At 50.0% G+C, this 24,500-nt stretch overlaps 1 protein-coding gene across 5 annotated transcripts in view; it reads right to left on the bottom strand.

Moving 5' to 3' along the window:
* Positions 1-1,120: 1,120 nt before the first annotated feature.
* The window catches only part of msi2a (musashi RNA-binding protein 2a), a 152,123-nt gene continuing 128,743 nt past the window's right edge, over positions 1,121-24,500 (bottom strand). For 2 of the 5 annotated variants that reach the window (XM_035535316.1, XM_035535313.1), the window contains 5 exons: positions 21,864-21,923; positions 13,808-13,987; positions 10,339-10,493; positions 7,363-7,439; positions 1,121-6,034 (listed from right to left, as the gene is read on the bottom strand). In XM_035535316.1, the coding sequence (XP_035391209.1) occupies positions 7,398-7,439; positions 10,339-10,493; positions 13,808-13,987; positions 21,864-21,923 (437 nt within the window). In that variant the 3' untranslated portion in view covers positions 1,121-6,034; positions 7,363-7,397. The remainder of the gene's footprint in view (positions 6,035-7,362; positions 7,440-10,338; positions 10,494-13,807; positions 13,988-21,863; positions 21,924-24,500) is intronic. The other 3 variants (XM_035535315.1, XM_027021383.2, XM_035535317.1) reach the window with 3 other exon arrangements.

Genomic DNA, 24,500 nt, shown 5'->3' with positions numbered 1-24,500 from the left:
CTAAAGAAAGACCGAAACTCGGCAGCGCAGATCGAGAAGTTCACGCAGAATTTTAAATTTCCGTGACAAAGGCGGAAAGCAGCACTCGGATCGGTCCACTAATGCGCAGCTATAATTAACTCGGCCCCGGATTCCGGAAGGTCAGTCCGGTTTTTGTTTTGCCAGAATGAATAAAGGGCTCGGGGAGAAATAACAAAGCACCGTGCGACGATGTGCGCCGAGTGGCCAAGTCTACCAACTAATTATTGATCGGTATCACGCTTCCAGGAAATGAGCGATGTTTGCCTTGATTTAGTGGGCCGCCGATTTAGGAGCCAACGACAGAAGCAGTCTGGGCTCGCGAGCGCGAGTTTAAAGGCAGAGCCGCGTCCTTGGCTCGACTTCGCGCGCCATCACCCCGTGTTCGCGCGCAGGGAGGCCTGCTGCTCCGCTGGCAGCTCACAGGAGAAGGTCCTATTCACGCAGCCCCCGGGCGAGCGAGACGGCGCATGCTGCACGGGGCGCACGAGCGGCCGTATTTCAACAAGAGCGCAGAAGTGCTCGTGCTTTTCCGAAGTTCCTTCCACAGCAGCCCGTCCGGCTCCACCGTAGCGCACGCGGCACAGGCTAACGTGGAAATAACCACCGGGAATCAAAGCATCCGTCGATATATTTGTGCTTCTTATATAAATGTATATTATTCTTCTTATATTAGAGTCAAACTCTTTCTCCCACTTATTATATTACACATGGCAACAATACGAATGCCGAAAATGTAATGCCGGAGTGTCAGCAGGATATGAGTATTCCCTTGATCTTCTTGCGTATTGCCTAAAACAATTCATCGGCCTGAGCTGTCCTGAAGCAAAATAACGTCCCTAGTACCTGCAAACTCCATTACTGATGACGTACTGTAGTTTCCGTGCACTTGTTCGGCTGTGTCTGCACGAAAGCGGTTAAGAGCATTCACGTATTGGCTGAAAAGGTTCTTCCTCAATACAAAATAGTTATAGAAACTTGGGGAAAAAAATAGGACTAAGGTCTTTTTTTTGTGTAACTTAACACCTTGGACCGCTGAACCCCTTGGAGCAAAGACTGCTAGATTAAATACTTCAACTAAAATAACGATGAAAACAAAGAATAAAATAGTTAATTTAAGTTTATTTTTTTTCCCAGACAGACACATCGATTTCTGGACCACAGCAGAGGAGGGAAACCCTTCAGAAACATCATTTAATTCTTATTATTACCATTTCAAAATACAAATATAAAATTATACTTTCCACATCTGAGGTGTGAGAACCCTACCTTTTATATTATTATTATTTTACATTAATTTTATAACAGGGCTTTAAGCAAGCCTTATAAGAGGACCTGAAAGATGCTTTCAGACTTTTGTCATTTCGGTCAGTCTCTCATCATTAAAAGTAATTAATGTTAAGAAAAAGACAAGAAAGAAAATGATAGAAATGTCAGGATTGGGCAGATGGAGGAGCAGGAGGCAGGCTGGGAGATGTGGACCCCGATATGGAGCTGCGCCTCCTCCCCAGCAGACAGGGAGAGTCAGGAGGAATGACAGGAGGGTGTGTGCTGCTACAGGACAGCCATAAAGGACTACAAACTGGAGGGAGGGAGGGAGTGGGGGAGAGAGAAAGAGAGAGACACAGACAGACACAGAGACCAAATTGCCAGGTTAAAAGTGGCTCATTCATTGGTTAACAGTCGTCAGTTAGGTTTTTATCGTGTACATAAATGGAACTGGATTCCAGAGTTGGATAAACAGAAGCAAAGTATTGTTGTTGCCTGTTTTGAAAGCAGCGATCAACCGCATCAGTCAATTAGGGAGCGGTGGGGAGAATTTGTTTTTTTTAAAGTAAATTACTTGATACTTGAAAACATCTAGCAGAACAGACTCTGTGTGTGTGTGTGTGTGTATGCATTCACATGGGTTAATTAATAGTTGACCATTGCCTACCACTTGCCTACAGATTCAGTTTTAAATGAGTACATTGAACACTCCAAACACCTTTTAAATGGATACAGCGTATAGTTTAAGCACTGTTTAAATGGATTTGGTGGACACTCCAAACATCTTCCAGGCCTTTTTTTCTGTTGTCTTTGTTTTTTGCTAAACAAATGGATTTACTACACTAGTCAGATGCGTAACATTCATTTGTGGTAAACTGCTGTCAATGAAAATGAACTGAAGGAAACAGAGCCATGCTACCTTAAAGTCTAAACTAGCAGAGTAAAAAAACAAAATAATCCCATAAGTAGAACAGTAGAGCACCAACTATTTCTCACACCACCAATAAAACTGTGGTTAAAAAGGTCGTGTTTATTTTCTGTTTATGTGCACATTGCTTGCTTGTCCTCCCAGTATGGCTGGCAGACATGGCCCAAGTACAACTGATGAAGCATATAAATAGGTGGAAAGTCGTACATGTGATCTCTTGAATCAGCTGGTAATGACCATGCAAGGGTGTACCTGCCCCTTTCAAATAACTTAATCTCAAAGTGTTTTGTGATGTTTATTGCTTTGTTGGAATATTAGTTGTTTTTTTTATCCCTCAAAGGAAAATTTGCCAAACCATCTACAGCACAGCCTTTTTTTTAAGCCGTCAAACTGAGGTATCGTTGCACGTGGTCGATGTGGTTAACTTGTATTGTACAGCACATGTTTGGAACAAGACAGCTATAAAAAGCAGGGGGAACACCTTGAGCTGTTAAAAAAATCCTGTCCTTTAAAAAAAAGTCCTCATCGCTTGCAACTAAATTTAAAATAAATATACAGTTTTCAGTGTTTGCTTTTCTACGTCTGCCCTTATCGTTTACACACGGAGTTGAATGGACAGCTGACCAGAGCTGCACTAAAAAAAAATGGTTGGAAAACCACCACAAATGTGGGTGTAGTTCAAATTAAAGGCTGGCTACCAGGGTCAGTAGTTACCAACAACAAAATCCTCTGTCTTTAAATGATATTTGATGCATGGAAAACAGAATCATTTTAAAGGCAGAGAACATTTAAAAAACAGAGTGGTATTCAAAAATAGCAGTGCTTTAGGCAACTGGGATATTTTGAAAGTGTACAAACATCAAAACATTACAGTTGATTAATAGTATTGTAATTATCATTATTAACCATGAGAACCATTTAAAAAAATATGATATCTTTCACATAAAATCTTCATAATAATAGCTTGTGTCCCCTTAAAAAATAATCCAAAATTATAGTTTTGCATTAGCATTTAAGGTAGTATGGCACACCCCTTTAAAAACTTCCCAGGGTGGGGATCGAAATACTCACCCCCGCCCGCACCCCCTTTTGTAATAATGTCTTACAGTAATTTGTACTTTTCTTTTTCTATATAGATCTTTTGTGAGCGCTTTGGTAAGCTGAAACCATGTGAAGTCTGCAAATCACAACAAAAGAGGAAAAAAAATGTAATAAAAAGAAAGAAGCAAACGGTAACGATCAATTGCTGCTAAAATAAATAACTCCTCACGATACAATATAATACAAGAAAGTTCTACCTTCACCGGTCCTAGATGTGCTACGAACTACCGTATTTAGAGTGACTACACAACACCTAGTAATTGAACGGGGGGGCGGCCAGGTACGGCCAGGTACGGGAGACCACCACACTGGTATCAAAGACAGCACTTTGTTACAATATATGATTTTTACACACCACTAAATACAGTCATGAACTAAAGATTGTATTCAGTGAAGGGGACGGGAGAGAAGTGGATGGCAGCACAGTACATTGTACTATCATTGTTATTATAATTACTCATTATAACAACCACAAAAAAAAAAAAAATTAAAATAACAATAAGAAAATCCCCTGATTCAAAATTGAAATCAGTGAAGGAACATCTTTTTTCCTTTTTTTAAAGTTTTGTATTTCATTTTTCTCTTGTACATTTGAACATTACAATAGTCTTCAGGCTTTTTTTCTTCTTCGTTTAAGTTATTACTTGATCGTATCTCCATATCATGTAAAAAGCATCCAGCATTTTGCTTCACCTGGTTATTCAGAGCATTAAAATACATCAAATAAAATAAAATCAATCCAAAAAAAAAAAATGTAGTATACATTTGCAGCAGGAAACAAGAGACTAATGTACAAATATACATCAATCAAATCATCACCTCCATCAATACGCACTTTCAGATCACATCATTAAACATCATTTCGCTGACTGAAACCAGTCCTTACATGTTAATAAAAACAGCCCAGCAGCTGAGGTTCTCAGCGCGAGCGTATTTTTCAGTGTCACTATTGGCTGCGTCTAAAATATGTCAATATTTTAGATTAGAGGTTGGCTATATCCACGAAATGAGGTCTGAGCATGAGCTGTGGGGACTGCGTCTCGTTCGGCCTGCTCTAATACCTGTCCTGGAGACACGTGGGACGGTAACCTTCACACGAAGACTTCCTACATGAAACCCTAGTCCAGGTTGATTCGAAATAGCCAACATGTGCAAAGAGAAAGTGGTCAGGTGTTTCCTACTGGTCACAGTGCAATGTTTTACCCTTATACCCAATCAGCTTGTTTTGCCTGTTAACTCTCTGATAAAATGATAAAATAAATTAATATTCTCACTGTATTTCATCATTAAACTCACAGGACTGAGGTATGGTATAAAAACATTTGCCTGGCCTTAATTCATTTGAAAGAACTGACTTAAAAAAACTCAACAAAACAGCAAACCAATAACAAGCTTTTACGTATCAGCTGTGACACTCGATACGAAGCTCCAAAGGCAGCTGGAACTAAGTGGATAAGACAAACGACACCAAATAACATGGTAAGTTCCTTTTTTTTTTTTTTTTTCTTGTGAGGAGTATAAAATTGTCTGGACACGCAGAGTAGGCTAAAACCTCTGGACTGAATTCAGAGTCCTTTTCTCCAACACTACATACAGTGTGCTTTGGATTCAATAATTATTATTTTGAAGATTCTGTCGAGCTTGAATCTCCACAGCAGAGAGAAAAGACAACTCAAATAATGCTGACGCCACTCTAAGCAGTGCCCTGTAGTCACCGTTTTGTAAATATGCTGGTATGATGCTTGTAAAATTATTCAGCTTTATTATTTACAGAGCAAGCCAAACAGCTATCCAATAGATCATATTTGTCACTGGGGTACGTACTTTATTTGAGTGACACCTAAATAATCATCTTTTTAAGACCTATATTTTCTTTTTGTTTATTCACACCCTGGAGCAATTTCTTCGACACACTGTCAGAAAAATATGTTTGTTTGTTTTTTGTTTTTTTTCATTCTGTGTTGGTTATATGCAATGACTGGAATATTTAGTTACATTTTCTTTTTCTTAAATCTGAATTCACAATGTATTCATCTGAAAAAATGTCATAGTATACATCTTTTTCTAAACGACAAAAACAACACTTATAAAAAAAAGGACCATAAAAATATTGGAGTCCTCTTTGTATTGCCCAAAAATAGGTAATTATGATTAACAATGAGACATCACAAGAATTAAAAACAGCTACTAAGATTGATTAGTTCAGCTTCCCTCTCTTTTTTATATGTACTCAATGTTCTGTCCAAAAAAATCAACGTGTATCTTTAACCTTTTTTGTGCAAATATGATGCCATAAAATTGGATCTTTTACAATAATTGGTACCAAAGGTAATTCACACATAACCAGCAAACACTGTCAAACTTCGTTTGCCAAAATACCCCCCCCCCCGACCCCCTCAAAAAAAAAATCACATGAATAGAAATAAGAACATGACAGTAATGATCACAACCCAAAAACTTTAAAAATGCAACTTAAACCGAGTAAAAGCAAAAGAACTTAAAATGAGCAAAAAAAAGTGTTATGTAGTTACACGGTTTGAGTTATGGTACAGCAGTTGTATTCTTTTCTGAGATGAACTTGACGTTTCATTTGTTCTCATCTTCATGGTGCCACCCCCGTATCCCTTTCACCAGTGGGATGCTGCAGTGCTCATGACATCACCTGTACATGGCCAGTCAGAAACTTCGGCCCGTCTTCCCAGGACCTCCACATACTCTCTGGCGAATCAGAATAAGCACAGACCAAGTTGTCATCAGGCGTTTGTGACAGCTGTTCCCGCCCTGCCAGCCAGAACCTGAGCTACGACTGTTCTCCACTCACATACACCATTAAAATGGTGTACGTATATACTCTGGAAGATTTATCCAACAAGATCTCTAAATATTCCTTGGAACTCTACATGAGGCAAAGCACTTATTCATAAGTTAGGTGTACAACATCAGATCTAATATTCTCCATGTTCCAAGTTCCTACAGTCTCTTTGACCTTAAAGGTGAACAATGAAAAGTAAATGCCTGGCTGCTCATAAGGCAAAATGAACCACTCCTGAAGGAACGTTTGAGTGACCTCACTCATTCCTCAAGCTTGCTCATTTAAACTTAAATTCCTCCTCATTGCACCTTTAAGGTATCGCTCTTTGTTTACTTTTACTTATTTTGGCCGGAGGAGGAGATGACGTAGCTCAGGCTGCCAGGTGGAGGGACAGTGATGAGCGCAGCTGCCTCGCCGTTCCTAAGACACTGCGGCTTTCTTCAAAATAAAATGACAATATTGGTCATGCAACAGGCGACCCGGTCCCCCAAAGCTGTGTCATTACTCGGCAAGATTGTAGGCTTTCGTCATTGTCCAATAACTTGTTTCTTGGATTTCATTCCGCTGATGTCTTGTTGAGGGGTAAAGGGTTTAGAGAGAAGGGAGTACTCAGACTGGCAGATATTCCTCCCTGCGCTCCACGGAAAAGTGGGGCACATCGGAGCAGAAGTAATCTGAGCAGGCGAGAGCGGCCAGGACACCGGGTGGCAGGATCAGGATCTGACTGGATGCTCCACGGATTTGAAAAATTCAGGGGTCTCAGAAGTGCGAGGCAGCACGGGAGGAAGGGGGACACACGGACCACGACGCAGCAGAGTTCGGAAAGGAGGCGAGAGGAGAGGGAAGAGAGGAGACGACAGGGTGAGACAGTTGAGGAGAGGACCGGAGTTGAGAGGATATGAGTAGAGATGAGCTTCAACTGAGCGTTTCAGCACAGACGAACATGCAGACAAATGGCCAGCGACATGGTCAAGCAAGCTCGAGCAGGAAAAGAACACGGCCTCGCAAGCCCCGTGTGTGTGTGCACAAGAAAGGCAGTGGGAGAAGCAGCCGCAGAGAACGACATTTCATGCATCCCACGATATGTCCAGCATTCCGGACAGAAAGGCGTGGAGAAATAGTTCCATGAAAAATGAGAACAGGTGGGGGTGAGATTACAAGTGAAATGAGTCCATAAAGACAGACACCGAGATGGATGGAAAGGATTATTGAGCAATAGAAAGAGACATAATACCTCCACTGAGATGGCATCCGACCACCTGTTAGGGTTCAGTGGTATCCGTTGGTAAAAGCTGTCGCAATCAGAGGGCCCTAGAAACACACAGTATTTGTCAGTAGTTGTCACCACGAGCAAAACGCCAGAACTTTCTGCTCCTCGGGACTCTGTCAGCAAGAACAGGCTGAGGCAACACCAGTATGACCCTGTAACGGGTTATGTAGTACAAGAATTATCAAAAAGAAAAAGAGAAAATCCTTAAATTCTCACTTAATTTTTTTTTATAGACAGACACATTCTTTCTAGGCATATGAATGAAAAGTGTAACGGCTGATTAATTAATATTAATTTGTGCTAATGAATGTGCTAATACATATCAGAATATTATCAGGTGTGATATATAAATGTGACAAGATATTAGAAAAAGCTGTTGTCTGGGGGTGTTGGATTGAAAGGGTTATGGTAGAAGGTCAGGCGGTCACTGAACATGACAGGCAACGTAAAAGACGCGGGAGAAAATGTGTAGAATTAAAAAAACCGGAAAGAACACAGTTTATTCCTCACCTGCAAAACATCTCCACCCAAAAATGCTAACCACGCTAAAAGGATTTATGCAGATGTGCCTTTACGAACCACCAGCAGCCTTTATCAGCTCGTAGCCATGCTAGCTATCAGCCTTCACTCCCCATTTGCTAGTTCAGCAGTCGCAAAAGTTACAAGCGTCAGAACCATAAACACCAGCCCCACAGATAGGTGGGCTAGCTCTCCATCGATAATCACGGCACTGATTTTTGTCCGGAGGGTCAGGCGTGAAGAGGTCCTCATTCCTGCTCGGAGGAGTACTTATTAAAACATTCCCAACACATGTCCACACTCCTCTGACCCCTCCCCCAACCCGGAGCTGCAGGACAACGAGGAGATGCGTCCACCCTCGTCTTCTTGCGCTGTCTCTGATCAGTCTTGCCCCTCCATATGTAAATTCTCGGGGCTGTCTGATTTGCTGATTGCGTTTGTGAGGCAAACCGCCCACACGGCGGATTCAGAGGGCAGGAATGGCAAACTGTCAAAAAAAAAAAACCAAAAAAACCACGTGCGCGCACACACACACACACACACACACACACACACACACACATATGGACAGCCTCTTAACAGGCCCGTCATCAACCCATTGTGCTCGTGACGGCTGCGTGTCAGGAAGATGCTCCGACTTTAATCCGTACGAATAAATCAGCCTGAGCCCAAGCGGAAGGCGTCTGCCTCTTTAATGAGGCAGAGGAGGCGGAGACGAGTCAGCCCCTCCAACACCCCCCGCCCCCGCCCATCTCAGTGGAGTCCAGCACTTAGCTCCACACCAGCGGGGGGTGGAGGTGGGGGGTGGTGGGGTTCAAGGCTGTTCATTGGCACTGGCCGTAAGTACCTTTACGCCTCAGCCTGCTCTGACTGTGGCTTCACCCCGGGGGGGGGGTTGTGTCTGTGGGGGGGCCCAGAGCTCTCAGCCATGATTTGGCATGCCGAGCACTTTGGGACGCGTGCTGAGACCAATCGGCCGTGGCCCCCGCGGCCCCCAACGGCGGCGTCTGCATTGCGGAGGGGCGAGGTGGCGGACGCAAAAACCCGTCCTGCGGGATGCGGGTCTGGCGCTGCCGCCGTGCCACTAATTGTTGACACGTGTCGCCGAAGTAAACGGAGAGGAGCGCTCTGCGTTCCGCGCCATTTCCCGCGCTAATGTGCCGCGCGGAGATGTTATCTGGCGCCGCACCCCATGCCAACGCGGCCCCTCCCCTCCCCTCCCCTGCCCTGCCTCACTCGTCGCGATCGCCCAGTAAGGAGCCGGCTCGACTGGAAACCTTCGTAGCACGACACGTTCGTCCCTCAACGGTGAGCGAGTCTTTGCCCAGACCATGTCCACACCAGCAACCATGACTGGCGCCACGCGGGACACGCGTTTCCATCCTGAAGTGCTCCCAGCGTTTAGAAGAGCGCCCCATGAGGTCTGCAGAACGCAGGCGCATGTGGGAAGAGGACTCGTGCTTCGGCACGCTGCGATCCGCCCGACGAGGATAATGACTTCATAGCTGTATTGTTATTTGCATTGTTCACCAAACACAATGCTGGGCAACAAAAGGGACTGCCAGGTTAACAAAAGCCCGCGGTGGGGGACTGGGCCCAGGACGACGGCCACGCCTCCTTACACATCCCATCCCTGCCCTGGTGCCGGTGAAGAGACTTATTTGTGCAGGAATGAGCGTGTGAATAATTGAATTTCAATTTGGCACTTCATTACAAATGCAGACCCCGCCCCACAGTATTGAGATCTGCAGTGGTTCTTAAATGGGACCTGACATCTGTGACATTCAGAGACTGAATCTGTGTTCTGCCAGCAAAAAGCCAATTAAAGTGACTTTTTTGTGTGGCGCTGTGCTTTTGTTTGGATACGGTGTCACAAGCATCTGCTTGTTATGGGGGACCATCTGAATTTGACAGTTTGCTCATTGCCAGCTTGGTAGTTAGTTTTTTGTTTTTTTTCCCCCCCTCCTCGTTGGCGTGACACTATCCGCTCCGAGCAGGAGGCCGCGGTCCTCGCTGCGGATCGGCCCGAGGCTGTCTCTCCTGTTTCATCAGCGCCAGAGCTCCTGGCGGACTGGTACCGGGCTGCTAATCCTGCCCGCGGCCCGTCTGAAACCCTCTTCTTTAAATTGCTGCGCTGACAATAAAGCGCGCGCCGTTACGCCAGTCGCGCGGGAAGGAACGCAATCAAAACTCGGGGTTCCTCGGCTCCGAGCTGGAGGTAATCAAACGGCGTGCAGCGTTAAAGATGGTGAGAATATAAACGAGGGTGAGAGAGAGAGAACGTGAGAGTGCGGCAGACATGGGGAGGAGAGAGATTTTCTCTGGGTAGAGTGCACCTACTGGTCATGATGACTCTCCACTCCAGTAAAATGGGAGACAGGTAGATGGTGTGAGAGGGGGTAAGGGGTGGAGGGCACTCACAGCGATGCCGTGGCTGAAGCCAGAGCCAGGCTGGGGGCTGGCGGCGCTGATGTAGTTACCCACAGCCGAGTCCTGACTGGCTGGGCCGTACAGATCCGCTACAGGCCCCGGGCTGTTGGCACCAGGGAAGCCCCCAGGTCGAGGGGGGTTAGTGCCTGAGGAGGAGACACACACACACACAGGCAGTTGAGCTCTAGTTCCTTAGGGTTCTGTCAAGCACAAGTCGCACAAACATGTTTACATCGACATATTCTCTCTCATATGTTGTGGTTATGATTTTATATTAATTTTTCAGAATATGAAACTATGACACAAGACACACACACAAAAAAAAAATCAAAGCAGGCCAACACCAGTAAAGTGAGTGACAGTGGAAAGCTTCATGGTGTGTATTCATTAATACGTTACGTTTTGTACTTGCTAATAGCTTTAGCCTTCATGGTTATACTGTGAATTGCAACAAATGTCATTACACTTCCATTAGAGTGATATTTTCAGCATTTCACCCCCCCCCCCCCCCCCCCCCCCCCCACACACACACAGGTAATCAGCCAAGACCATATTCACATGTGTGCTGTGTGTGAGGTATGGTGCTCTGAGGTACGCCCGGGCAGACGGGCCATGCCCGAGAGCTCAACGTGCCCCGGGGTGGGTTGCGGGGGTCCGGGCACGCGGGACGGACACTGCTCGCACGGACCGAGGTACGGGGCTCGGGTGTGAACGTGTCACAGTGTATGAAGCCACAGTGGCATCCTCCGTGGTCCCTCCACCCCACTCCTCCTCCTTCCCGCTGTGGCAAACGGTCAGCGGAACAGGAGGCGGGGCGTCAGTGGTCCAGGCAGTACGGCGAGGCTGGAGGAGGATGAGCCACAGCCTTGGCCACGCTCAGGCCCTGCCCCTAGCCACACCCACTCCCATCTCAGCACAGGAGTGGCCCACCCAGTGTGACCCCAGTCACATGCTATGCTCTCTCTCTCACTTAACCGGGAGAGACTAGAAACAGCCAGAGCACAAACACCCTGATCACGCTCACGCGCACACACACTTGACACACACACGCTCGCGCACACCACATATGCTGAGTTTCACTGTACGAAAGGAGATTCAGAACGCACACACGCTCACGCATACATGTACGCACACACACGTGCAAACGCATACACGCTCACCTTTCTACTGATGCACTCTTCCAAGACACCTGCGTCTTCATTTCAAACTACACTACCTGGCCTTCTGTGTGCCTTCAAACGAGACACACACACACACATACTCAGACGTGGGTACGGACGGACGGACAGACAAAGCGCGCCGCTCGGCCGCAGTCTTCTCTCAGACGCAGGCTCTCTGCTCTTATCTGGACAGAACTCTTCCTAACAGGTCTGCTTATAAAGCCATCACAGGCATTTTCAGTTTCAACAGTAATCCTCATTTACTATAATTGGTGGATTGTGTGGTGGTAAGAGGGGCTTCCCCACTCTCGCTCGCTCGCTCCGAGCCAAAGGATTTATGTTTCAGCTCAAACCCCGGGGCTAGACTGTTCCTGCTATTAACTTTAATAGGCAAACACGAATTACTCTTATTGGCTTTGACTGGTAGCTTAGCGGCACCCATGCTAATTAAACTCGTGGGCAAGCGATTACACAGCAGGACATTTCTCCCTCTTTTTTGAGACACAGGTGAGTCACAGGTCCTGCGCTGGCGCTCAGAGTCGAGGTGTTTCGTTTGTGAGCAACACGCAACCAGTAGGGGGAACGGGCAAACACAGGCCAGGCGACGCCAGCCAGCCTCTCCTCTAGAACTCTCGCTACTGCTTGCTTTCTTTATTTAGGGGCTGAGTGATTATAACATAACTACTACGCCAGTACACACATACCTGCACATATACCTACACACACACGCGTGCTAAGGTTGTGGGATAAAGTGCTTTGATATGACCCCTAAAAGTCCCACAAGCCATCGATTATGTCTGCGTTGCCACAGCAACCGAGATACAGGAGACAGTTTGACAGGACCTCCTATCAAGTATCGCCTTAATCCAATAGAACTTTTATCTCTCAGTGTTCTCAACCTATACTGAATGCAATATTACTGTCATATATCACAAAAACTAAGACAGAAATGTGCATTTCTGTCTCAGACAATGAGGAGGGGGGTGAAATGGTAATAAATATCACTGAAGAATTTCTCTGTCTGATAAAGGTGGTTAAAACACTCGTGGAACACAGCCGGTTTTAACTCCAGACATAAACGGGAGAGCGCTGAACGGAAACCATACGGGCAGGACCGCATCCACAAACCCGATCCGAAAGCACAGCGACTGCACGGCGACCGCACCCGCGTCCATGCCCTGCTGCTCGGCAGAGGGCGCCCCCCGAAGGCCGCTGCTGAAATGGCCCGCCACATCAGGTCAATGACCTGACTCACCGAGACCTTGCGTGGGAGTCCGGCGAGAGAACGTGGCATGGGGAGGGGGTCACGTTCACCCATAATACCACTGCATCAGGCTTTCATCAACGTCGCCAGGGCCACATTTAAGGGTCCAGTTCCAGTGCATCGTGTTTGGGTTAAAGGAATTTTCCGGACTAGGGCCGCTAACGTTAGCAGAGACATGTCGAGAGGCTCTCTTTCACACGGTGGTAACCGTATTAACAGAACGCAGCATGTCACCCGCCTTTAACGTGAGTTCACAGGAAGCCCTGGATACCACGCTGGACACAGCAGTGCCGGAGACGGTGCTGGATTTGAGGCAGAGACGGCGATCAAATAGATGGGAGGCATTCGGAAAGGCGGACCAAGAAAGAGTGGCGTGAAGACGGTGAGGAATGCTGTAACGCGCTATGGGAAGTGAGAGGAGAGCTCCAGACCGAACCTCCTAAACTAAACTAAACGCATAAACTCCAGACCGTTTTTATTCTCATTAGTCAACTGGAACTCAACGCATTTTCCTTGGTGGAAGGAACAAGCACATGTAGGTGTAGCTGGGGTTTGTTTTGCGTTTTTTCGTGCCTGAAACACCACGCTCCCTGTGCAAGGCTGAGAGGCGGTGCGGGCCGACGACAGGTCATCCACGGGGCACGGACGCACCTTCGGTTGGGTGTGAGGTGGAGGGGTTTCAAACGAGTTACACACGCAGAGAGAGGACTCTGTGCTCCGTAAGGGAGAGGAAAATAAATGGCTAAATTAAAAAACCCCACATGCAAACGCATCGCAGGCCAAAACGGTCCGGCGCAGACGCAGAGCAGCTTCTCGGTGGTTTAAAAACAAAAATAAAAGGTCGTTCTTCTCATCTGGTGATGCCCTAATTCAAAAACAAACAAACCAAAAAAATAAACAGGGAGCAAGGTGCGTCACTCGACGCCAAGGGGGTGGGGGCGGGGATGGGGGGAGGAGGAGAGGAGCGGAGGGGAAGAATCAGAAAGAGAGAGAGAAGGAGGACTGCAGAGGTCTGGAAGAGAGGTGCCATACCAACCTGGGCTCTTAAACTGATCCGGGCTGTGCAGCTGCTGCAGGGGGGAGGTGCAGGCGGACGCGGCGTGCTCGCTCTGCAGCATCTGAGCCGCCTGGGGCCCCAGCGAGCCATAGTCCGCAAAGGAGCAGGGCGCCCCCCGCTGGTCGCTGGGCGCGGAATAAAACCCGTAATCGGGGAAGCCTGGGAGATACAGTACAGATGAAGGCGGTGGGGGGAGGGGGGGGGGGGGTGGATGAGGAAGGGGAGGGGTGGGACTGTATTATTTTGTGGGAAAAACTCTTTCATGGTACACAGACATGTGCAGGTGGTGTGGGCAAGGCATGTGTGGTGCGTGGTGCTGATTGCGGCAGCAGGCGCTGGCCGCTCCGCTACGGTCCGCCACTGTGCCACGTGCACCCAGGCCCACGTAAACCCCAGCCCCGGTGGCCCGTATCGGATTACAGACGACCGAGGCAGGCGACAGTCGGAGGGAGAGAGGGGCGTGTGCGCTAGCTGCCCTACCGTAGACCCAAAACTTAGAGACACTGAAGTGCAGCAAGGAGCTACGCGTCTTTGAGGGCCTTCCCTCACATCACATCCTGCCAGAAACCGCCTTTAATAGAGTTGCGTTATTTTCTTTTCAAGAGAAAGAGACCCGGCGTGTCGGTGTTTGGAGGGGATGAGGGCACGTTCTGGTTTAGCGGGCACAGAACCGCTGCTCCGATGCCCAAAGACAGTCATTGCCCTGGAACGAACCATAAACCACAGCGAGCTGAGCTTGACGCTCAAGGCTCGGCCCACTAGTCGGAACCACAGCGCAGCTACAAAAGACAATGCCAGTCAAAGGCACCACCGTCTGACACCGGGAACAAACTCACTCACAAGTAAGACTGCTAACACTGGCCTTTTATCCTGGTGGCAGTCCCTCCAGGTGTGTGTGTGTGTGTGTGTGCCCGCACACGCGTTCAGGCCACCAAGACATGGATGAGAGAGGTGGAAATAAGAACTTGTGCGTTAAACGTACAGACACGTCGTCTTCTCGATACTCTCATGTAATCTTCATTAGAAATGTCATTTATTAGGAACACAGCAGGTGGTGTGGACCAACGCTCAGCCAGCCAACAGTCTGTACTTACAGTCCACGCGTCTGAAACGCACCCGACTGGCTGGCGAGGGTAAATTCGTCATACTAATTCTACCAAGGCCAGAAAAGTCAAACTATACTGGACCCCGAATAGTTCACGCAGAGCCGGCAGCCTGCCGGGACCTTCTGATGCGGTTCACCTGAGCGTCTCCCGCTGTGTGACGCAGTGTCCCTGCGCCCGTCGCTGCGCAAACAGGTGGGGGCGTCCTCGTCCTAATGACTCATCTACTGCAGGACTGCAGCAGTCTCCGAGCACGCTGTACCCACTGGGGCTCTGACAGCTGACTCACCACGCCTGCACACCTGCACACGCGTGTGCCTGTGCCCCCGCGCAGAGAAGCATGTGCGCACGCGCACGCACGGCGCCTCCTGTGCCATTGTACGTCTTTGCCTCCCTTTTGTGCGCCTCCATCAGGCAGCTGGTGGACACACACACACACACACACACATACATACACACACACACACACACACACACACTCCCCTACTCAGTGCTGCACAGCTGCATGTCCTTAAACCTCCAGCACAGCCAGCTCCTTCACACACACACACACACACACACACACACACACACACACACACACGGCTACGCTCCTAACCTCCCCAGCACACTTCAGTATCCTCCACTCTGTAGGATATAGATAGTGCACAATGTGGGTTCCTGATGGCTGTCTGTCACCAGAAGCCTGCATCTTCCTGACAGGCATGAGAGAGTAACGCGGGACCCACCCAAGCCTCACTCGAGCCCCCTGGAGGACGGGAGGGGACAGGACAGTCACACAGGGCTCAAAGAGAAACATCACAGGAGCCGACGACGCCTCCCCCACCAACCTCCTTCAGCTCCCGCTGGCCTGAGACAGTCTGACTTTCATGGTGAACATGCTGCCTTTCAGCCACACTAATCGTGCTGAGAGTGAGTACTACAAAAAGAAAAGAAGAAAAGGGAGATATTTTCCCCGTTTAATCCACTTTCAGAATGCATGCAAATAGCCGCCGTCCGTGAGTTTCAAAGTGGGCTCGGCGTGCACCGTTAATTAGACAAGCTTCCCTCACTTCCTCTCCGCTCTCTAATTACAATCTCTAATAACAAACACACGGCGACCTTTACCAAAGGCCTTCGCCACAAACTCCTGTTAGTTAAAACCGACCAGGAGGGAAAGACCGGGGTAGTGGCTAAGAACAAACCCCACCCTCAACCTTCCAACCCACCCTGCCACCGTCACCCGGTGCCGTCCAATCGCCTGGGGCCCCGCAGCGCTCCGGGGACGGTGGCTTCCTGACGCGACAGACGTGAGCCCCGGGGGGAGCGACGCGGCGGGAACGGTGCAACGGTGGCAAGCCTGACACACACACACACACACACACACACACACACACACACACACACGCTCACGCTCACGCACACACAGACACACACACACACACGCTCACGCGCACGCACACACAGACACAGACACACACACACACACACACACACACACACACACACACACACAGAGCTCTTGTTCTGACATGGACAATTAGCCCCCAGCCATCAGCGGTGCGTTGCGGGGGGGAAGCCTCCTCTAATAAAGGCGGGCGGGATGACTTTTATTGTTCAGGTAGATTGCCTCTAATGATGGCACCATCCCTGTAAGAGGATATGAATAAAAACCGGTGGAGGAGGGGGCCGGGGAGGAGGGGGCCGGGGAGGAAGAGGATGGGGAGGAAGAGGAGGGCGCTTTTCAGAACATCGCAGGAGTGGAAAAAAGGCGCCATCTGGGAGAGCTGCACTTGGCCGATTATCTTCCCGTGCTAATGTTCCTTTCAGCCCCTACCAACCATTTACTTCGGTCAAAGGTGAGAAAGAGGGAGCTTGAGTCAGAGATGCTGCATTCCTAGAAAAAATAAATACAAAAACAAACGCGCATCCTCTTCGCTTCTATCTCCGACACCGGAGTCGGAGGCTGGGCGCCTGGTCTCGGCGGACGGCGCCGTGCAGTGCTTCCTTGCGGGCACGTGGGCTCGGGGGCCAGCGAGGTGGTGCCGTGCACGCGGCACGCTGATGAACGACTATGGAAAGGAGCGCCGGAGACACATGGACATCTGCCGCCAAGATGCATCTGCAACACGGCAACCTGCGACAAGCATCCCAGGGTCTGGCAGGACAGTGTCGACAGCTTGCGGCGTGCGTTAAAGCTTATGATCTGTGTGTGTGTGTGTGTGTGTGCGCGCTCACACGTGCAGTGTGTGTGTGTCTAAAACAAACATGAGGTCAACAAAAAAATATAGATAGAGTAAGAACTGCAACAGTTAGCCTTCTGTTAATCCCTCTGAAATCACAGATGTTCTGGTTTCAGACAGAACTCAGACTCTGAGAAACACTGCAGCTCTTGGGATGATGGGATGGAGGCCTCATGGTGTGTGTGTGTGTGTTGGTGCAGGAGGCGTGGGGGGGGTTGGCCAGGGCACGAGAAGGGCGGGTGTCTGACACCAGCACGAGAGGAACGCGCTGCTACTCGACAGCCAGGCCGCGAGCTCCACGCTCACTATACACTCCCTGCACCTTCACAAAGCCAAGTGCTTCACACAAGACTCCCTCTCGTACTGTACATAATGTCTGAAGGTGGGTGTGTATATAAAAGAGAGAGGGAAAGAGGGGTTAGACAGAGAGAGAGAGAGAGCGCGCTGACAGTACATTAGGCAGCAAAATGCAGGTGAGGGATGAGCCGAGGTTCTCCTCAGATCTGATCCCGCACCCCTCCCCCGCCTCATCATCCAATTATTAATATTCCAGCTATCAGCCTGAAACAAAAGATCCACTTCTTCTCTTTTCTTTTTCCCACTCCCCCTCCTGCCGTCTAATTGGATGTAATTACTCATCTACAAAACAAATGAGTAGGTTGGCGTTGCCGTGGCGACCGGAGCAGCGGGTCCAGTCGCGCGAATCGCTCGGCGAGCCTCGCTCCTACGGATAATTACCACGGCTCTTCCCTGCCTTTCACCCGCCGCCCGGAGAACGGCCATCTTCAACAAACTCCAGCCAGCAGCCAGTGACATTCAGCTGTCTCTCTGTCTCTGCTTCTCTCCCACACACACACACACACACACACAGGGTCTCTCGGCATGATTCCTTCACGAGAGTGACTCTCTTCGAGTGGATAAATGCTTCTCTCTCGTTTCCACTTTTCCAGATGACTGCCTCGGGGGAGGAATTCCAAACCACGGCCCTGAAAGTAGTGCTTTTCCTCTCACTCCAGACTAAAGAGAGTGAGAGAGAACACACGCGCGCACGTACGCACGCCAACGCACACACCAACATGTAGAGGACCAAGCGTGGATATTAGAAAATAGCAGATATATTGACCTGCACGTCAAGGCTGGGTTGAGGGGTATGGGGGGTATTTAACAGTGCAATGGGGGTCTTGCTGACAAAAGTCTGTGAACTAAAACTTCAGCAACGTCTACGTGTCCAACGTCCACACACACACACACACACACACACACACACACACACACACACACACACACGAGTTTACCTCTCCTACTGCATTTCCACACCAGTGGAGGACACTACACATGTGGGTGATGAATGTCAGTAAGTCTGTCATCGGTTTCTCCAAATGAGCTTTGAATTCCAGAGCCACTATAATTAACTTCTTCACTTGCACCTCTGAAAACGACGCGGGCCCGGACTTCTCTTTCACGTCCCATTTAAAATGGCCCCTTTCTGACAGAACGGGTGACTAATTAACACCACTAGACTGCTCTTACCCAGAGTGCCGACATTTCATAAATAATACATATTTTGTCATTTTGCGCTCGGAGAGGCTTGGCTAATGAATTTTAACGGAAGATTTATTCCTGTGTTAGTCCTGATTCGGGTCCCCCTTCCAAGACAGTCCATGTCTCTGCCCGACTTCCTCCAGCTTCCGACATTCCGGAGTGCCTGGAATGTTGCAGCTCCGTATTTGGAAGCAGGGAGAGCTTTCTGAAATGCACCTCGTTCCGACCTTTTTAAAGGTAAGGCAGAGAGGGATTGAGGGGATGGGGATTGAGGGGGGGGGGTCCTCTGAGGCCCCTCGTCTCTTCGCACGAGCGGGGAGATGAAAGCAGGCCACAGATGAGCACTGCCGGAGTGTGTGGCCCCCCTTTGAAGCGCTCTGGATGGTGCCTCCCAAAGGCCCTGTCTGAGCATCTGCCCATCACAGCTGTGCGGAGGAGTCCATCCTGGATCAGAAGGCGGGGGGGGCGCAGACTGTCTAACCTTTCTGTGTAACATTTATCTTGGGGCTTGGGGACCCCCGGCATGCGGAGCTCCCTGAAGCAGAACCACAGTTGGTCCTCGTCCACAGGCACAGGCTAGGGTAGCAGCTGGGACGTGTGGGGGGGGGGCTCGCGGGGAGGCAGCGGCACACCGGTACGAAGACGCCCGCCGCACACACCTACCGCATCCACCCACTGGACGCGCCCGCTAGACACGCTCACCGCACGACTGCTGCTTCTGCGTGGAACCGGCATGCTGCCTCCATGCCGCCACACACGCGGCCGGCCAGCCGTCCCCGGATCTTTCCTGCTGACGGGATGGACCCACCGGCCGTCGGTATCTCCCCGTGAGTCAAGAGGGAGCGCTGGAGGGAATTGGGGGGGGGGGGGGTGCAAATGAACAATGAAAAACTATACTTGTGAAAAGGTAAACAAAAAGGAAAAAAAAAAGCAAGAGGACTAAAAAGTGAGCCATCGTCTGCTCTAATGAGCTGGCAGAGCAAGGAGAGTAGGAGGTGAGGGGATCGAACTGGAGGAGAGGCACGTGGGGGGAGGAGCGGGATAGCCTACTGATCTCCACGGAGACACGCTCTCCCACAGCGGACTGAGAGCGAGAGAGAGAGAGAGAGAGAGGGAGAGAGCTGAAGTGAGCCAGTGGAGAGAGGGAGCGAGAGAAAGGCTCGGGGAGAGTGGAGGGGAGGTGTGAGAGGGAGAGACAGAAAGGACAGAGGGAAAGAGAGAGAAAATGAAGGGAAATCAAGAAGGGAGACTTCCATGGCATGTGCCAATGTGACAGTCAAACACACACACACACACACTAAAGCAGGCAGGCTGGCGGGCAGGCTGTGAGTGTGAGACAAGCCTCCAGGGGGCAGCGTGCCTCCTGTGCTAGGCCCCCCCATAGGGATCACTCACTCCTGATGTGCTGGGAGCTCGAGGCACAGACTGCACAAGATACAGTATATGAGAGAGACAGGCAGAGAGACAGGCGGAGAGACAGGCGGAGAGACAGGCGGAGAGACAGGCGGAGAGACAGGCGGAGAGACAGGCGGGGAGACAGGTGGGGTCCTGTCTGCAGACATTACTGTAACTCTGCTGGCTCTGCCTGCCACACCTGAAGGGAGTGAACGGTACAGTTAGAGATGATTAAACAGAACAGGTGCAGTTGGAGGCGCTACTACAGTCGTGTTGGGCGGGGGACGCTACCCACCACTGCCCACCAACGAGGAAGAGTGCCCTCACAGACAGAGAGGAGGAGAAAGGCCCCGTCCCAGAATGTCGTCTGCGGCCAGTGCCCGGGTTCACCCCGCACTGGTCTGTAAGCTTCCATCAGAGAAGCTACACACACGCGCACACACATGGCACACACACACACACACACCCACACCCTTTCACTTGCCCTTGGTACTCTGCTACAACATCACACACACATTTCACACACTAGCGTCAGTGATGAAAGTCAAACACACAAAGACAAGGGCATGAACACACACTCGCTTTCTCCGTCACACACACACACACACACGCAAGCACACACACAATGGAGTCATTTCCTCTGCTGTCACTATGCCAGTAGTCAGAGAACTGCACTCCACTCTTTAGGGCGTTTCCACTATATGAGAAGCACACGGTACTGACTGTAAAAGGCACCTTTCTGAAGGCTGGACACTCTCCGCACCGGACCGCACACTTAAGTGGTCCGAACTGTCTCACGCCTGACAGCGGGGCCACACTGAGCGCGCCGACGGGGCTGTTCTGAGGCGCAGTTGGGGCAGTTTAACGCGTGCTAAAAACCACATTTCCACGGTGGGCCAACTTGTATCGGGAGTCACCTGGACCCCACCCGGGGCGGTGTAATGAGCAGGCGGGCTTAACACGAGGGTGGGCCAATGAAGGGAGGCCACAGCTGCTGGCCGGCCAATCGCAGCCCAGCACCCGGAGGTCTGCCATGCCGGGGCGGTTTTTAACGACAGAACGAGGTTCCGGGAACAACAACACCGCCCGCCGCCTCCACCCACCCCGCTCCATCCTCCCGGATGTCTGTCGCCTTGGTGCTGAACTCCGAGGCCCGCCGATGGCGGGCAGCCTGTCTCACCCGAGAAGCCATCGATTTTATCCAGTGCCACAGCGGAGGACTACGGCCGATTTGTTCATCGGGCTGACGAGCCAATCAATGAAGAGTGATGAGGAGGGAAAATTCCCCATTCCTCTGGTACAGATAATAGGAGCAGCTCTCCCCTGCTGGATACACACAGACACGCAGGTGTGTGTGGTGTGTGTGCACTGATCAATGGCTGTATGCGTTTGTGTGGGGCACCTTTAAATATGCTTCGTAGGGGAGGATGTGGGTGATGTTAAATACTGAGGGTTAATGTACACCGACACAGTAACTTAAAACAATAGCATTTAACATTGAAAAGAAATTCTAGTAAAAATGTGTGAGTGATTTAGTGCTTTAGTTCAGGCTGCCGCTGTGTTGTCTGAAAGGTGTAAGTCATCTATGCATGTGCGCGCTCGCGCGTGTGTGTGCGTGCGTGCGTGTGTGTGTGTGTGTGTGTGTGTGTGGAGCAGAAGAGGAACGGGCGCTGCGGTTGCCACACAGAGCGCGTCGTGGGTCAGAGCGGTTACCTGGCCCCGAGTTCTGTGGGTACGCCGCGTAGCCGGCTCCTGCCCCACGGCTCACCCTACCTGTGCCCCGCGCTGCTGCCACTGCCGCCGCCACCGGTCCGTACGCCGTCGCCGGGAAACCTGCCGGACAAAGTTAACACTGCTGTTTAGTCGTATTGTCTAGAGTTGTTACGGCCGTATTCTTTAGCGGGCGGCAGTAACAGTCCTGTTCAGTAATCCTACTCTGATAGCTTCTGAACTTCCGACCATGTTTTTCCTACAGTAACACAGCTGTTCCGTCTGTGGTTCTCCCACTCGAAACGGGACTGCGTCCATGGAAACGGTGCTGTTCTGTCTGCGGGAGTGATATTCCCCTTGGAACAACAATTCTGTGACTAACGCATTAAACACAGTGCTGGAGAGATGCTGTGCTTTCTAATTCGTAGTAATACAAAGAGCCAGAGAACACTACAGGACGTTAGCCAGGCGAGAGCGTAGTGAAGCTCGGGGTCTCTTTATATCTCGCACACGCACACACACACACACACACACAGAGAGCACTGCAGTGAGGTCAGGGCCAATAACCCGACAGGAGGGCCCACTCTGTCTCTCTCTCTTTCTCACACACACACACATACACACACACACACACACACACACACACACACACACACACACAGACAAACACACACACAGTGTTGCTGAGAGGTCAGGTTCAATAACCCGACAGGAGGGCCCACTCTGTCTCTCACTCACACTCACACACACTCACACACACACACACTGTGAGGTCAGATCCAATAACCCAACAGGAGGTCTAGCACAATCATTTACTCAAATGAAATAATTAGGAACACTGGAGACTGGAGGACAAACTTCCATCTGACTACGTTTTTCCATCCACCTCTATCGAGTTAGTGGTCTCTCGCCCCCTCCGCCCCTCTGTGTCTCGCTCTTGCTTTCTCTGTGTGCGTCTCTCTCTAATATTACACCACACGACTCCTTCACTGTACTATAATTCCATTCAGCGCAGGAGCACGGGGCATGTGGAGGTGGTAAAGAGGGCTTTTTTCCCTCTTTACAAAGTTATGCTTTCTGTGTCTTTTGTACAAGCACCCAAATACACACACACACACACACACACACACACACACACACACACACACACACATCAAGCAATGGAACATTTCCCCTCAGCAGAAATTACAGGATTGTTCAGATGAGGGTATGAGGAGGTCGACAGGCAAGTTAAACGGCCTCTCACATTAACCTACCCAGCATTCCCCAGGCAGGTACGGTACAGCCGCTCACCCCCTGGCACCGCGCCAGCTGGCTAAACGGCCCCAAATTACATCTTAGGGCAAATCTCGGGCTCGATTCGACAAACGGCTTCAGAAGAGGCATATGCCCCGAGATTTAGCACGCACACACACACAGTGGATCAGGCAAATCGTGTGGTTATTATGTGGGTAGTGGGGATTGTAAGAAGGACTTGGGGTGGGGTGGGGGTGTGGAGATGAATGCCGCCCCATGGCCAGGTGTGGGTGAGCTCAGCTGGGGTTGGCACCCCACTCTACTCAGGGTTGAATTGGGAGAGGGGGGGGGGGCATGTTGGTTTTAATTGCTTTTTACCGTGTGGTGATTATACTGCTCCACTCTGCAGGCAATAAATAAATAAATAACCAGGTCTCAGTTCGGGAGAGTCTGCAAACCCTTGAGCCAGTCGTGTCACAGCAGGACATGAGGCTCCACCCTCAAAACTCGAAGGCCACGCCCATATGGGCGGATGCGTGCGTGTCACAGCAGCTAGGCCTTCTCACTGGGCTACAAACAGCGAGGCTACGACATAATGAAACAGTACATCCAACGTGCCATCACATTACATTCTAATAAATGTAATTACAGGCCCTAACGAGGGCACATATATCGCTGTCTGACGGGGACTCATCGCACCGTGCTGGCCCGAGAACAGACATGGAGCACAGAGAGGGAGGATGTGCAGACAGAGCTCCAGCCAGACAGCACTGTCCGTGTGCCCCGCTATCCCCACCCGGGCTTCGTTTAAAATGTCTGGTGCCTAGGGGATGGAGGCCATCCAAACCCGAGGCTTCCACGTTCTTCAGCGTGTCTGGATGGGTGTGTTTCTTCCAGAGGGGAAACGATGCAGCCAGACCTCTGTGTTAAAGTGTTAAGCTCATGAAAGAGGCATGGGGGAGAGAGAGAGAGAGAAAGAGAGAGAGGGAGAGAGAGAGCACAAGACCGAGAAAACAGAAAAAGAGAGACAGATAGCAAGATAGAGTGACAGACACTGAGAATCGTCATCTCAAAATATGCGTTCTCATAAATGGAGATAAATTCAGCCCTGATAAGCACCAAAGCATCTGTCTGAACGTTAATCTGAGAAGATGTCACATCTCGAGTTGTGATCACAGGACACACGGGAGGGACTACGGATTAAAAAAGACTTCAGCCCTTAGGAGACATACAGAGTGCACGCTGTTACCCCTACCCTAACCCTACCCCGATCCCTAACACACTGCACCACTGGGTTAGGGTTAGTTAACCCTACCCCTACCCCTACCCTACCCTACCCCACCCCTAACACGCAGCACCACTGGGTTAGGGTTAGTTAACCCTACCCCTACCCCTACCCTACCCTACCCCACCCCTAACACGCAGCACCACTGGGTTAGGGTTAGTTAACCCTACCCCTACCCC

This window comes from Electrophorus electricus, chromosome 17 (assembly GCF_013358815.1).
Source record: "Electrophorus electricus isolate fEleEle1 chromosome 17, fEleEle1.pri, whole genome shotgun sequence".
Taxonomy (NCBI): Eukaryota; Metazoa; Chordata; class Actinopteri; order Gymnotiformes; family Gymnotidae; genus Electrophorus; species Electrophorus electricus.
The sequence above is the reverse complement of the archived record's forward strand: the minus strand, read 5'-3'. Positions and strand labels throughout refer to the sequence as shown.